Genomic DNA, 15,343 nt, shown 5'->3' on the forward strand with positions numbered 1-15,343 from the left:
AAGAGAAAAGGTCTTAGTGCACAAATAGTACACTTTTCCTTGCTCTACCCCTACAGATCATCAGAGACACTGACATTTTTTCCTCTGTCAACTGAATTTAATATCTCAATGTAAACTAAAATAACTTAGAAGCAATCTTTTGCTGCTGTCTCAAGATACAACACCACTTCAGGAATACATACCACCACCTCTCATTTCAAGACAAGCTATGCATGATGTTAATATATAGTAAATAATTCCTTCAGCCAAACTTGTCGTCAGATCTTTTTCAACATTTATTTCTTTCTCTCTGTCCTTTTGTTCTCATTAATAAACCGTATCATAAACATACCGCAGGTCCCACAAACAGCACACACAAAGACAGCATACCGTTTGTTTGACTCTGTTTTTCCTTTTTTTTTTTTTTTTCCCACCAAGTAAGAATTTGTGGGAAATAGGTTTGGCCAGCAGGTCAATTCTGCCTAGTTTTTTCCCCCCATCCTTACACTGCTACATCAGTGCTTAGCTTTTCACATTTTGATGCAGCACAATATACTATTCCCCATTTCACTGCTTGAGTAAATGTTTTATGTATAACTAACAAAAAATTGGATGCCAATTCCTCTCTCCTCAAGACTATCTTGAGCTGCAATAATGCACAAAGCAAGAATCCAAAGGTGGCTCGCAAAAGTCAGGTCTATACAAGGTGGTTTTCTGCCATCTGCTTCTTGAAGCCACATGGGCCGCATCACCTACAATTTCCTTGTCCTTCCTTCATCCCAATCCCAATGACAAGCAAGTATCAGAGGAGGTCATGACAAGCAAAGCTTTGAACTCAGCTACCACAATGCTATTATAACCCCCAAGGTAACAAGCGTTACCTGCAGCTCTGTTTGGAAGAAGAACTTCTGTGGACACTGTGTGCAGTCATAGATCTTGTCCTCTTGTCCATGGGCTGAGAAAATGTGCTGCTGCAACTTGTTTGCTTGGACAAACACTGAAATAATAGACAAACAATGAGCTTTTCATTATTTTGGATTGCAAGTAAAGCATTTTTTATAAACAATTTCCCATTAACACTCAGCAATTCCAAGAGGTAAAATTAAGCTGGCATACTCAGATTTCACATTATGCTGTTGCTATAATGGGTACCAACAAGCACTATTTAACTGCAAAGTGTGATCTTTCTTCATTTTAAATGAATTGAAATAGATGTCTGGTTTAAAAAGAAAATAAATATATATATATATAAAAGGAAGCAAAAGGACACCCTAACAGGACAGCCAGAGAAGTTTAAATTTAAAGATTTTAAAATGGCATTTTCTCTTCAGAATTTTTTCTTCATGCTTACTGCGCTTTGATTGAACACATACAAAACTTATTTCCTAGCAACCAGCAGGTTTGAAAAGCATAGGTGCCAAAGTCCTGTTTACTGTGTTTGCCTAAAGTTAAAGCTAACAAACAGCTCTGTATTTAAATGTGTTAATGCTAAAAATTATATCCCACAGCTACACTGGGGCAATGTCTATAAATGTGAAACAGAACTGCAGGTAAATTCTCTTTGGATACTTTAAGATCAACTCTGCCTACACACTGAATGCAAGGGTTTCAATAATATAAACATGTTCAATTTTAATGACTACAAAACAAGGCCCTAAGACTGTGTAACAGTTTACCTAGGAGACATACTATTAATAATTAAATTGTATATGCCAGAGGCAGTGTTTGGGTTGGCAGCACTGACTTCTGATGGATGCCTTGTGCACTGTGACCTAAAAAAGTTTGCATCTACAATATTAATCTGTATAGGCAGGGAAAGGATTTATTAAAGATGCTGGCATTTGACTTTGACTCCACTCCTAATCATTAAAATTATTCTAATTGCAAGGCAACAAGAAATATCAGAATATTGTTCTTCTGAGTCATACATTTTAATCACATTTCTCATTACCCAGAAAAAAAGGGCTCAGTTTCCATTTTCCATATAAAACTTATATTGGGTATTTTTACTTCTTGTTAATATTCTAACAAGACACGCTGAAATAATTTAATGGCATATTGCTAATAAAGCACCATTGTTTATGATTAATGCTTGGTGTCTATTTACCCCATCAGCAAAAAGGAGAAAGTGTTTCACACAGATTGAAATCGACTTATCTCCATACTCTTTAACACATTTTACAAGGCTACTGGCTCAAACATTAAAGGATTACTTTTATCAGGGATCTGGCTCTCATGGAGAATTGTCAGTGGGTACTCCTGACAGTTGCAAGTTTTTATATTGCGTTTACAGCTCCCCCCACCTTGAAAATCTAAGACCCATGGCATTACGCTACAAAAAGATCACTTCATAACATGTACACAAAGACAAGGTGGAAAAAATTAGTAGAACGAGTAATAGATATAAAAGACAAAAAAATGCCTTAACTGAATTACTGAACACGGACGCCTAACAGACAAACTGTTCACGGCAGCTCTATGCACACTCAGATTTACTAGGATAAACCTTGCAGTGGAGATGAACTGTGTATTTTTTTTTTTTAATTTTATGAACTGCAGAAATGTGTGAAACCTGAAGATAGTGAGGTAATTAGTCATCAACAACCACTCAATCTGAGGGACGAAAAATTCAACTTCCATTTTCCTCTGTAGCACTTACTTAGGTTTTACTGGGAGGGGAGCTGCCAAACAAAGAGAAGCAAAAGGAAGGTATTAAAGGGTCTATTTGCCTATCAATGAAAATCCTTCACTTCCATTAATGGAGAACAGAAACCTTGAATTGCTTCCAGAATTAGCATGCCATTGATGTGAGAATACCCAAAGTGTGTTTTGTCATGTTTGTGATTATCTTTGATTTTCATCTTGTAAAGCAAAATTGTGCATGTAAGCTACATATTAAGGCTTATGTTTTAGGTTATCTTTTTATGAAATGTTTTATTATGAAGTCCTTAAAAAAATGCACAACAACTCTGTAGGCATCCTTTTAATGTGTTTTCATTTCCAACAGCATTTTTCTGCTCCTCATTACAGCCCAAACAATGCAGTGCTTAGCCCTACCGGGTCAAGTTATTTTCTCACTTGGGTTTTACTACCGAGCAACGCCACTGCTTGGGGAGGATTATTCCACACTTGGACCTGTGTCAGGGGAGAGCAGAACTTGACTTGTGGCAAGACAGCATGGTTTGCTTTCTAAAGCACATTACAAGGGTGTTTCTTCTCACCACAAGCCAACAAACACATACAGAAGTGGGCTTTCTTGCTCGTTCAGAGAATGCTGCTGCACAGGCTACGTCTAGCAGCCCTTGAGGCCAAATTCTGCTCTGAATTGTATTGTTTTAGATGAAACAGCTGTAGCTTTAAAGCACAAATTTATGGGCAGTTTTAATCTTGGCAAGTTTAGAACATGAAGGTGATGAACGTGATACCATGGAAGGTAATGGACTCATTTCTATAATTATAAAAAACTCAAAACTCCAGCTGAAGAGCTTGAAATGTCGTTCTTCAGATGGATGCTTGACCTACCAAGAAACTCAGCTTTTTGAACGGTTTCAAATCAATATTACTAATGAGCATAAACGTAATGTCTGCTCCTAAAACTGACCTGAAGACAACACATGGCACAATTATAAGTGGGAGTTCTGTGCAGACGAGCTAAGGGCATGATTCAGACAAGAAGCAATCGCCTACCTGTAAAGCACACCGGACACTTGAAGGTGCCCCCCATGCCTTCAAAGCTGTGCTCTATCAGGTGGCACTGAAGTTTGGCAGGAGAGTCGAACGTCTGATTGCAGAGCTTGCATTCGTGGTTCAGTCCTTCATCTGAGGGAGAAACGAAAGGAGAAATGAAATTCACTATAGCCTTTGCCAATGTCCAACATGATCTATGAACAGGCTTTTTGTTTTGCTAAGCTCAGGAAACTGGGTACTCCTCAGCATCCATGGCTGCTAAAGTGTTTGTTTATCTGCAAGGTTTCAGCATGTAGGAAATTTAACTGGACATTAAAAGCACAGATTTTTCCAGATACAATTACCGCCAGATAGGAATGCAGAGTGTTAGACTTCAGGAAGAAATGAAGAATGGGACTAGAAGCCCTGTGTCTTAGCAGAAGCACCCCATACAAACCAGAACATTTCCAAAACAGTGCATGAGGAATTGAATGTTACTCAAAGGCCACCCCACCTGCCAAGGGTAGGAAATGCAAATGCATTTACCTCTGGCTGATGGCATTTCTCATAAGCAATGTGGCAGGGGAGGGTATTTTACACCCTTGTGTCACTCCTGCTCCACAATACCAGTCCTGTGGGCACACATGAAACCTTTTGCAAACCATGGGATTTCCCAGCTCCCTTTCTGACAGCCCCAGCTTTATTTTTTTCTCCTTTATTTGCATTTTTCCCCTCACACCAGCTCCGAAAAGTCCCTGTGTGCTTCCTGACGCAGCTTCCCCGTCAATGTCATGTGGCTTTCAAACCCTTCCCATCCCCTGCTGCTTGTTCCTGCGTTTCCTCCCATTGTCCTGCGAAGGCCCCGCGCCTCGCGGCCCGTTCCCTTCCTGAGGGTGCTGCGGGACTCATCCGCTCCACCACGAGGGCAGCCGCGGCTGTGTCCTACTTAGAAACAGTTGCTAGGTAAGAAGTGGCTTCCAGCCCTGCTGCAGAGGCCTCAATTCCCACAGCGCGGCTTAGAAAAGGTCCTTCTGTATGTCACCAGTGTGCTACACCAGCGGCATTGATCTCGCAGGTAAATACTGTATTTGATTACCAACAATCAAACGGGGAGGGAGAGCCGGGCGACCGGCGCCTTTCTGCACCAGTTCTCAGATGAAAACAGCCATATAGGACAGCACCCTGCCCACCCCAAGCACCTACACCTCGTGTAGTGATTAGGAGCCATAAGGGCTAATGCTTGCAGCTGGCAAATGCTGTTGGGTGTGTGGGGAAGCGATGCTTTGTATGGCACCCCAAAATTAAAGGAAGCCTGACGGGCCCAGATGAGTGGGGTCACGAGTCATCTAGAAATGATCCCTCCTAAATTGGAGGAAAAACAGTCAAAGAAGAATTGCTCCAAATCAGGGTGGGGTGAAAGGAAATGGCATGGCTGCTTTGGAAGTCAGGTGAAGAAGGTCCTGGCAATGCTGTGCCCCTGGTTTTGGTACCAACATCATGCACAGGATGAAGGCTCAGGTCAGTCATGGCTGTTTTGCCACCACAGCCTCTCCGGGTATGGGGCAGAGGGTGAGAGGCTGCTGGTATGTGTTTCACCCAGCTTGTCACACTGGCAGGCTGTGTGGGCTGAAAATATTCTGCACAGAAGACTCCCAGGGGCAGATCTACAGGGGGATGGATGCATCAGGTAGGTGACACCTTTTATAACCCTCCAGAGGTACATTAGCAAACATCTATCAAATATATGCTAACTATTTCCTTAGCAGGGAGCATGTTTTAGTGGAGTCTCAAGAGCTGCCTGGGATTTTGTGTTTTCCAGCACCACTTCCAGAGTGCTCTGCTTTTGTTGCTGCTGAGAAAAGGTGAGCATGGTCTGCACAAGCACTGTGAAGGGATGTATGAGGGGAAAGATCTGACATGCACCAGTCTGTACGTCTGAGATGGTCATATTCTGTGAGGCAAGCAGTACACCACACGCTCCAAACAGGCAACCCACATCAGTGAGTGAAGCTGAAGAGCAGAGCATACTGAAAAGAGGAGGAAGACCCAACAAACCAAACACAAATGCCCCTTCTCCCTAAACTTGCAAGTCAATTACAAGGAACATACAGAGTGCCACATGTGATCAGATCATGTCTGCTATACTCAGATCCTTGCCATGGCCATTATAAAACAGACAGTTCTGAGGACAGTGAAAGCCCCCACAAAAGGATAATTGCGGGCCAGAAAGCCCATAGGGTGAAGTTTCTTCATCAAACTGCTTGTGCTGATACACACAGTCAAAGCAATTAGGACAAAGGGAGCTTCATCTCAGGATCTTCCACATGTCAAGGTGAAGATAATCGATGCCAATTCTCAAATCACAGAGTTACTGTTGGCAAAGTGTAAATGAACCACGCTAATCATTCTAGAGTATGGGAACACTGAACAGGGACTTCTTCAAACATTCCAGGGGAGAAAGACTTCCTAAAAAGAAACATTTTGATATGGAGCTACAGAAGACATAAATGTTTTTTTTTTCTTCTTCTTTTTTTTTTTTTTTTTTCTTTTACCTAACCTAATGAGGAAAACGTAAGAAAGGCATGCACTCCTGATGCTGAAGCAAAACTAATTTTAGGCAATTTGTACTTGTTCAGGAAGAACTGAACCCCATTAAATGTGACCCTATTGTATTTCCTGTACCACTCAGAGCTGAGGTGATCTCCTGGTCACAAACATCAAAACCACTTTGATTATTGCATGTTGCAAATCTGGCTTATGAACAGGGTTTGAAAAATCCCCTCACCCACTCGCCTGGGGCAGATAGGAAACTTCCCCAGGCAAGAGACATCAATTTGTGCAGAATCTAAGCTTTCTCTTAAAAATAAAATGTTTTTTGTCTCCCAGTTCTAAAGACCTCATTTAAAATGTGACTACATTTGTACAACTAATAGAATATTTTTTTTCCAAAGTTTTGCTGCTCATGGAGTTTTAAACCCTTCCCCTCTTTTGCACCCATTTTTGCACATCACTTGCTGTGCGCTACTTTCTGGGGATGAAGGGCAAGGTTGCAGCCCTTGAATTCTAGAATCTGGTACCAGCATAACTTAAATTCTAGGGGGACAGATAAGGTTATAGTATCGGCACAGGAACCAGGAGGGCTGGGGTCCATTCCAGCCTCTGATACTGACTTACTCTTACCAGCTTCGTCACGACAACACAGCCTGTGTTTCTCAGAGTGCCCATCCCTAAAAAAGAGGTGTTAATTTTTAATTTCTTCTTTAATTGGCTGACCTAATTAGTATCCCTTAAGACTTTTAATACAAGTGGGACAGAGGAGCTGGAGAAGAGCACAGGACTAGCTACTGTACATGGAAGACTTCCAGAATCACTGCGATCTGCCTACAAAAAAGGTTTAAGATCCAAGTGCAGGCACACAACTGGCTGCTTGTTTGGGTCACACAGCACTGCAGAAGGACAGGGAATAAGGCTTTGTCCCTGCTCTGCTCTCCACAGAGAATTTAAAAGCACTGCCTGCATTTTATCTTCTACTGGCATGATAGAGCCAGGGTGTGGCAGCTCCTGCAAAGGTGCCAGATGTGGAAAGAGGAAGCAAAAGGCTCTGTTTACACTCTGGCCCTTGTCTCGATCTTCATGTTTAGCAAACAGTTTGATGGGGTGCTGTGGAAGTGCAAAATATGATACCATTAATAAATTAAGGGCCGGTGAAATGTCACATTTTCAGTTTCCATTTGGGAGAAATCTGAAAGGGAAAGGAGAGTCAGACACAGCCCAAGAGGCTCTCCTTCCCTGCAGTACAGAGCTACTGCTCTTTGCTGTTACACAGGGAGGGGGGGGAAAGAAAAAAAAAAAAAAGGAAAAAAAGTGCTGAACAGCTTTAAAAAATTCAATCAAAATAATCTGCTCTTTGGAAAGGTGGCGGCTGACAGTAATTGGAAAATACTGTCTGACTCATTTATTAAAGTGAGATTCAGAGTCAATTGATTTAATAACCATTAGAATATTCTATTAAGGATATAATAGGTTGGCACAGCCCTATTTTTTATTAAGAGTTATAGGTAAGAAATAAGCAACGCTACGGAATTCTGGACAACCGCTGTATGGATTAGACTAAAAATATGGTTTGCAAAATAGGTATAAAAGCGCCAGCTATCAGATGGCGGAATAGGAAAGTACATTACAGTACAAATGAGTTAGCTGAACGATGAAAAAGAAATGAACCTTTAACATAAAGCTTGCACTTTTCCAAATCTAACAAAAAACTACGTGCCGCATTCCCTGATGTGGTACATCGTAAAACAAGTCAGCACGTCCTTCATGTTATGGATCCAACAGCTCCATAAGGAGCTTACTTGCTGCTTACTGTTGCCCTTACATGGTTAGGGTATGAGTTTGGACTTGGTGAAGACCTAGCAACATGGATGAGGATGGTTTACTCACTGCTGGTAGCTCAATTAGCTTGATGCAGGCAGAATTTCTGTGTAAGTAAATTACTTTCCATTTGTAATCTTTACTCAGATAATGGGAAAATGTAAACATGAATCAATTCTAAATAAATGCATTCAATATTCATATAAATGTTTAATATTTACACAAATATTAAACGTTTCAATGGGCGTAGGTAGATTTTAATTGAGGTGCAGCCCATTACCTCAGCCACTAACTTGATAACCAGCTATAAAAGCAAACAAAATCAGTGTTCGTGCTGAGCATACACTCACAACTGGGGACCCTCTGTCTTTGCAGAGGGTACCCCAGGTGTGTAGTTATTGTGTTCTTTGTATGTCAGGTGAGCCCCCACTGCACCCCCATTTCAGGTACTGCTTCGGATGACCTGGCCCCATTTTTGCTACCAACAAAAGGCACAACTCCTTCATTTCATGGAAGACCCTGACATTTCAATACACACTTCTAACAAGTGAAACCCTTTAAGCAGCCTCTAGACTGCGTGTCCCATGTTTATGCTTCTTGCTCTTCAATAAAAACAAAACTAGAGCAGCTACAAGCAAATGTTCACTGGCTGACTTACATGCAGCTGTTAAGTCAGTAACCACTGGGGGCCCTCTTATATTGTCTGATCAACACTACAGCCATTACTGAGTACCAATTTGTAACAGTTTATAAGTAACTCTTTCTCTTATTCACCCTCGAGATTGTCCAGAAGGGTCCTTCTGCCTTCTACTCTGAATAAATCTATAGGCAAAGGTCCAAGGATGATGATGTCCTCCTGGTAAATCATCACGAGGCTTGGTCCATGCTTAAAAGCCTCTGCTAAGAAGTCGTGTAAACTCTGCCCTCCACATCCAACACAGGAATGAAATGGCCTGCAGTCCCTGTATTTGTTCAGGTCTGTAGCATGCATAGCTCTCACATTCCATGTGTTTTCTTTATAATTTTTTACCAAGCAAACCATGCCCCTAAACCAATTTCTCCTTCTTCACACTGCTTTCACTCTTCCCCGAGTTAATTTTGCAGCGCACATTTATAAGCCTGAGATCTGAGGAGTAATGAAGGAACACCATGGATGACAGCTAACCCCTTGGCTACAACATCTCACGCTGAAAACCAGGGAAGGACAAAACACACCATACAACGCTGCAATTTGCAGAGCGTACAGACATTCCCGCTTCATGCTTTACAGCGCTGAGTTCGTTTGTGTCTCTGTAATTCTGCTGGCCACACGCACATGCATCGGCATCTCCGTGTCACCAGAGACAACCTCGTTCCCAGCAGAAACTCGGTCTCGGGTCTCAGCACGGCGAGTGAGTGAGTGACAAGTCTCTTCACCTGCTAAGGAAAGCGCAACACTTCTTCAAAGGCTTGGAGCTGCAACGAAACAGCGCCTCAAGTCTCTAGCACCGCGTTCATAATTTCTCCCTGATTGTAATAGTGCTTCTGTCATTTTCAATTTCTCAAACATGATCACAACCCTCCCCTCCCGCCCCCCCATGAAAAACACTATCCACCGTGGTGTTAATTTTGGAAGCTGACATGAAAAGCATGGGAATATAGTGATAAAGAAGTAAATGTACTAAAGGCAAAGCACACAGCTGGAATCCGCAGCAGGAAGAAGACAACAGCTGGAATTTACAGCCGTGAGAGCAACCCGTCAGGGAAAAATGGGGGTTTTAAGGTCCTAACTAACAGTTGTATCCTGTTGGGACAGGACGGAGGGTTGGATGGAAAGACAGAAGTACAACTGTATTTCTTCTGCAGTGCTCAGGGCAGGTGTCTGGCAGGCTGGGGGGAAGGAAATGCCTTCTTCAACCTCTCTTCACTTGCCACACTACTGCTGGAATGGGCAGGCCAGTCCAATGCTCTGCCTTTACTCCTAATACCACTTCCAACTGAAAACATGACTTTACCTAGAGACTGTGCAACAGGGAAACTCAATACATTAGGCTGCAACCTGAGCAATGCCTCCCTCCCTGCTTTATTTCACGTAGAAATTATTTTTGGGCAAGGCGTTGCCCATACCTGAGGCAGAAGGTGGACAAGATGCTAGGAACAATCCTAAATGGGCTTAATCCTAAATGGGAATGGGCTTAAGTTGCGCCAGGGGAGTTTTAGGTTAGATGTTAGGAAGAATTTCTTTACTGAAAGGGTTGTTAGGCACTGGAACAGGCTGCCCAGGGAAGTGGTGGAGTCACCATCCCTGGAAGTCTTTAAAAGACGTTTAGATGTAGAGCTTAGGGATATGGTTTAGTGGGGACTGTTCGTGTTACGTTAGAGGTTGGACTCGATGATCTTGAGGTCTCTTCCAACCTAGAAATTCTGTGATTCTGTGATTCTGTGAAATCCTAGAGTTAACACCAACAATGTTAGCCTCCCCAAGGGAAAGTCGAGACAAGGCCATGACTCTGTCTCTACCTAGGCATACTGGCTACTAAAACTGTGCCACAATTAGAAGGAAGAGGACGGTGAGGCTGGGCCACGCAGGATCCCAACAGCAGCAGGTAGGAAACCTTAGTCTACACGTAGGGAATAAATATGACAGCCTGCTGTAGAGCATTGCTACTGCTACAGCTACAGCAAAGGGTGCTGATTGATGGAGTGACAAAGAGCTGGGATCCACCTCCTCAATTAAAGCAAAAGTTCATCTCTCCAGGGCCAGATTTTGAAATTAGATCTGCTTAAGGGAAAGCCAGTCTACTGCATCTTTCATTCCACTGTATTTTTGTCTGAAGCAAGGGATGCATTTCACTTCACCAACTGTTCACTTTTTTGCTTGGTTGCACTCACTTTGGCTGCTTGTAAGTGAAGTCTTCTTACCACATGTGCCTTGTATGTTCCATTAAAACCACAAATTATCTAGCTATGGTGAGGCTGGATTAAAATATACGAACGGCGACTGGCAGGGTCTATTTCTTAATAACTGTCATGTTTTCAGCTCAGGTGAGAATGATTTAAATGCAACAAATGCCCTCTCCATCAAAGAACAGGATTTTCTGGGCAACTGACTACCAGGAGAGAGTTCAAGAATTCAGCAACAGGGCTATCACCGACTGATGAGACATGCATAATTTGCTACTCCTTGTCTGTAACTGCACCAGGAAAAAGCATTAGAATTTGTACAAAAAAAAAAAAAAAAGTAAAAAAAAAAGTCCATGTTGCATCACGTAGCTATACACATTACAAGGTTACACTATATCATTGCAATAAAATCCCATGTGATAGAGCTTATTTTGGAAACAATTTTACCATGGGATATAAAAAGGAATTTAAACTGGCAGGAATAAGCTGAGTGGTACGAGATATTTGTAGACAGATGATCCAGCTCAACGTTTACCTTTTCAAAAGGCACTCAGTAAGCAATGATTAAAAACTTGGAGACCGATCCTTCAAATGCTGGCATAACCAGCCCTAGGGAACCAGCCTCTTGTTACACTAGGCTCTTGTCTAGACTTTTTGTGGGACTAAATTCTGCCGAAACGCACAAGGTCAAGCCCTCCATCCTTAGGCTGCACACTGAGATAGAGATTATTATCTGCATATTACAGATTAAGAAACTAAACCCCAGAGCTAACGAATGTCTGTTTCTCCACCCCATTCAGAGCATGAAAACTCTCTTTTTAAATTCAGCTGGACGAAGAATCAGGCCCTGCTTCATCTGCCCATCGTTACACACACAGTGTCAGAATTAAAACTGAGTGAGTGGAGGACTTGTTAGTGTTAGGTCAGAGGTTGGACTCGATGATCTTGAGGTCTCTTCCAACCTAGATAATTCTGTGATTCTGTGATTCTGAGTTGTTCTTTGTTCTTTTCCAAGAGGGAAGTGCCTATTTTTTCCCAACAAGAAGATTTTTTTGGACCAAATCTTCTCTAGTAAAGTAAAATTACAATTTGAATGGCTCAGAGATTGCCTGGGTAAAGGAGTTATTAACACTTTAATCAAACCGTAGGGGGAAAAACAAATAAAAATGTCACATTCATATTCAGAAAAATTAACAGTAAAATATAAGTAAAAGCTTTTGGCTTTTTCAGCATTGCTAATTCCATTTAAATATTTTTGTTCGCTGTGTAGGGTACAGTTTCTTTTTCTTGTTCTTGCTTTCTGGTTGGAAAGCCAGCTTTCTCTGTTATTAGCTGTTCAATACCTACTACAGACCCACCCATCTGAGACTTCTGAGAGTACTGCATAAAGAAAACACAAGTTGTTTAATAGGAGAGGATATTTCATATTGCATAAACTAAACACAACCTGTTCAATGTTAGGGCTACCAGGAAAGCATCTCCTGCATGGAGACAACCTAAGTGTCAATATTAATTCTACACCATGGTGGACCAGCAGTAGAAATTACGTTTTGTACACAACTTCAGAACTCTCATAAGGTATTTCTCTTTTTCTCTTGTTCTGCCTATACAGAAAGGGTCAGGACTGCCTTTTTTTTTTTTTTTTTCTTCATGAATCCTTATCTGGAAGATAAAGTCTCTAAATGCTGAAATGCTGTTTAAACGCTGTTTATCCTACCTACAAAGGATTGCCTGCTTAGTCCTAAAAGGGAGAGGGAAGGCAAGGCAAAATGGAAAAAAAAAAATAAATAAATAATAAAATAGGGCTTTCCTGTATTATTGGATATTTTGACTTGTTAGTATGAAGGAATATCAATGCTTCCTTGTATTTCTTTAACATATCAGCTACTACTGATAATTTTTTCTCTAAATCTGAATGTCGTTATATGAGTCACAGATTATTTGGCATCTTCTTACATTGTTAAGGAACACTTCAAAACAAGTGGCAGTTGCTGGGGTATTTATCCGCTTCTTAAACTCATTTAGGGGTGTATCAATGTCCTGCTTTCTTTTCTCTCAACCTCCATCTCCTCCCCCACCAGCCCCTTCTTCAGCCCCCAGAAAAAACAGTGAGGAAGAAGCAGTTCACGCTGTTAAGGCCCTCAGGTCTATGCTGATAACTGGGCATTTAATTAGATTCTTTTCACCCCAGCAAACTGCTTTGCCAGTTAGGGCAGATCTCCTCATACAGAAATGTATGGAAATGATAAAGCTTCATCTAATATAAAGTATTATTTTTATTGCTCGTCTGACTTAATTTGCTGTTTTATTTAGGAAAGCATGAGAGAAAAAGCTCATTTTTAATTTGCACTAACCTTTCCCTATCTCTGTTTGATCCTGCTGTAATGCAAGCAAGCAGCTTTGGGCTCACATATCAAAAAAGGACCAGACTTCATTTGAAACCTACTCCACTCTCCTTCCCACTATCTCTGCTGGTACTAAGACTTCATATGGAGCTGAACAAACAGCTGTTGGGATTTCTGTACTAACAGTCCTTTGGTTTGTGGATAAGAGAATAATGAGGGGCAATTACTTATTTTTCTTCTGTTTGTTATATGCAGTAACATGTTTGTGTTTGTGTTTTTCTAATTCTATATGCCTCTTGTACGGGAATATTATGACTCCTCACCAAACCTAATTCCCCACTGAAGCAAAGATGCCATTTTCCACTATTCTAGCAATTGAAGAGTTCACTCTCCAGTGAACTTTCAGGTAGCAGGATGAAAAAGTTATGAACATGAAATAATAAGAGAAAAAGAGGAAAAACAACAAAGCAGAGAAAACAGAGAAAAGTTGTCTGAGAAGATATGTATGACTGACAGGCAAAGACGAGGAAGAAGCAAGAAAGGAAAGAATTGTTAGAGGGGGCTGGTTGAGGAAGGAGAAGAGATAAAGAAGCAATAATAAGAAAGGAAAGGGGTAGATTGCAAAGGAAAGTTGATGGAGGAGAGGAGGTGGAGAGGAGAAGCAGGACAAGGGCATTAAACCTAGTTGGAGGGGAAGAGGCAAAAAAAGGTCTTGATTTAACGCTCATTTAAATTTCACTGAAAAAATGCAAAGCATTCATTTCCAGACAGAGCTTGGGTAATTTAGTGCAGCTCCAATGGCAATAATGATAGATGTATTTTTGCAGCCAACTGTCTCAAGCCAACAATGTTACTACTATATAATTAATAACAATAAGCAATTAAAAAGAACAGCAGGTTACAGCTATAAGGCATCAAAGCATATTACCAAAGGAAAAAAAATACAGGACTATTTTGAGAAAAAATAAATGTATAGGCTGTCAGGTCAGCATATATCCTCTCTAGATAAAACTTACAGAGCTGGAGAAAAATGTAGCATGACATTAAATGACTATGAGGTGATTAACATCACTGAAAAAAACAGAAAAACACTTGTAAGACTCTTAGGAAATCTGAAATGTGATATGAAAAACATGACTGTAACAGCAAGAGAGAGTTGGCTGACCACTATATGGCATTATCCTCTTACTAAGACATACTCTAATAAATAACTTACAAGACTGCATTTGTTGGCTGAAATAGCCACCAAAAGGCCCACTGCATTTTCATTATGTGGGGTGGTATGAATGTTTTGCTTCATTTCAATTAGAAGAGATGGGGGGAAAAATAGTGGGAGCAGGGTTCAGATCACACTTGGCAGGAGTAGGAAGGAGGGGGTCAAAAGACGGGGTTTCACTTGGGTTTCTTCCAAGCTGCTGGCCACCATCCTCCTCCTCCTTTCCCTGGGGTGCTGGGGCAGGAGCCAAGCTGCCCCTCTCCTGCTCTTTCACCTCTCCCTGAAATGTATTGCTCCACACTTTTCTCCTAGGCTGGCTGCTGCCACCTCAGCTCCTTGCAGCCCTGCTCAGTGCAAGGCCACAGCCCAGCAGGTGACATGACAGCGACTTGGCCCTGTGCTCGCCTTGCAGCCCCAGCGGGTGCCTGCAGCCCCATGGCCGCCCATGCCCCAGCCAGCCTGTGCTGGCTGCGGGGCCTGCTCGCTGAGCCATGCCCAGCTCCTCAGCCAAGTGCCTTGCACGGCGCTTCCTCTCCTCCTGCCACCAGAAATCGCTCTTCAGTTGGCGTGAGCCCTTCCACAGGGGACATGCTGGGCAGTGGCAGGGCTCCACAGCACTGCAAGGGTTGGTTTTGGGCTCTGGCCATCTTTGAGCTGGGGCAGGAGGTGTGCGTAGGACGGCACAGGCCACCCACCCGCTGCACGGCAGTCACACGTCTCAGAGAAATCCCCTTTTGAGACAGTGAAAGACTGGAGCTGAGACATAATCCCCACTCAATTATGCCTGCAAACCATTAAGATTCACAGGAGAACTGTGCTTCCCTGCCTGAGGAACTGCAAGTCTCCTCCACACGATCTGAAGCTGACCCAGTCGAGCCTTGCA

General features: G+C 42.1%; 1 protein-coding gene across 13 annotated transcripts in view; it reads right to left on the reverse strand.

The window, feature by feature from the left end:
* Window positions 1-15,343, reverse strand: part of ZNF521 (zinc finger protein 521) — a 232,079-nt gene that overhangs the window by 27,087 nt on the left and 189,649 nt on the right. For all 13 annotated transcript variants that reach the window (XM_038173878.2, XM_013095734.5, XM_038173882.2 and 10 more), the window contains 2 exons: window positions 3,667-3,798; window positions 861-976 (listed from right to left, as the gene is read on the reverse strand). In XM_038173878.2, the coding sequence (XP_038029806.2) occupies window positions 861-976; window positions 3,667-3,798 (248 nt within the window). The remainder of the gene's footprint in view (window positions 1-860; window positions 977-3,666; window positions 3,799-15,343) is intronic.

The sequence above is a fragment of the Anas platyrhynchos genome, chromosome 2 (genome assembly GCF_047663525.1).
Source record: "Anas platyrhynchos isolate ZD024472 breed Pekin duck chromosome 2, IASCAAS_PekinDuck_T2T, whole genome shotgun sequence".
NCBI classification, from domain to species: Eukaryota; Metazoa; Chordata; class Aves; order Anseriformes; family Anatidae; genus Anas; species Anas platyrhynchos.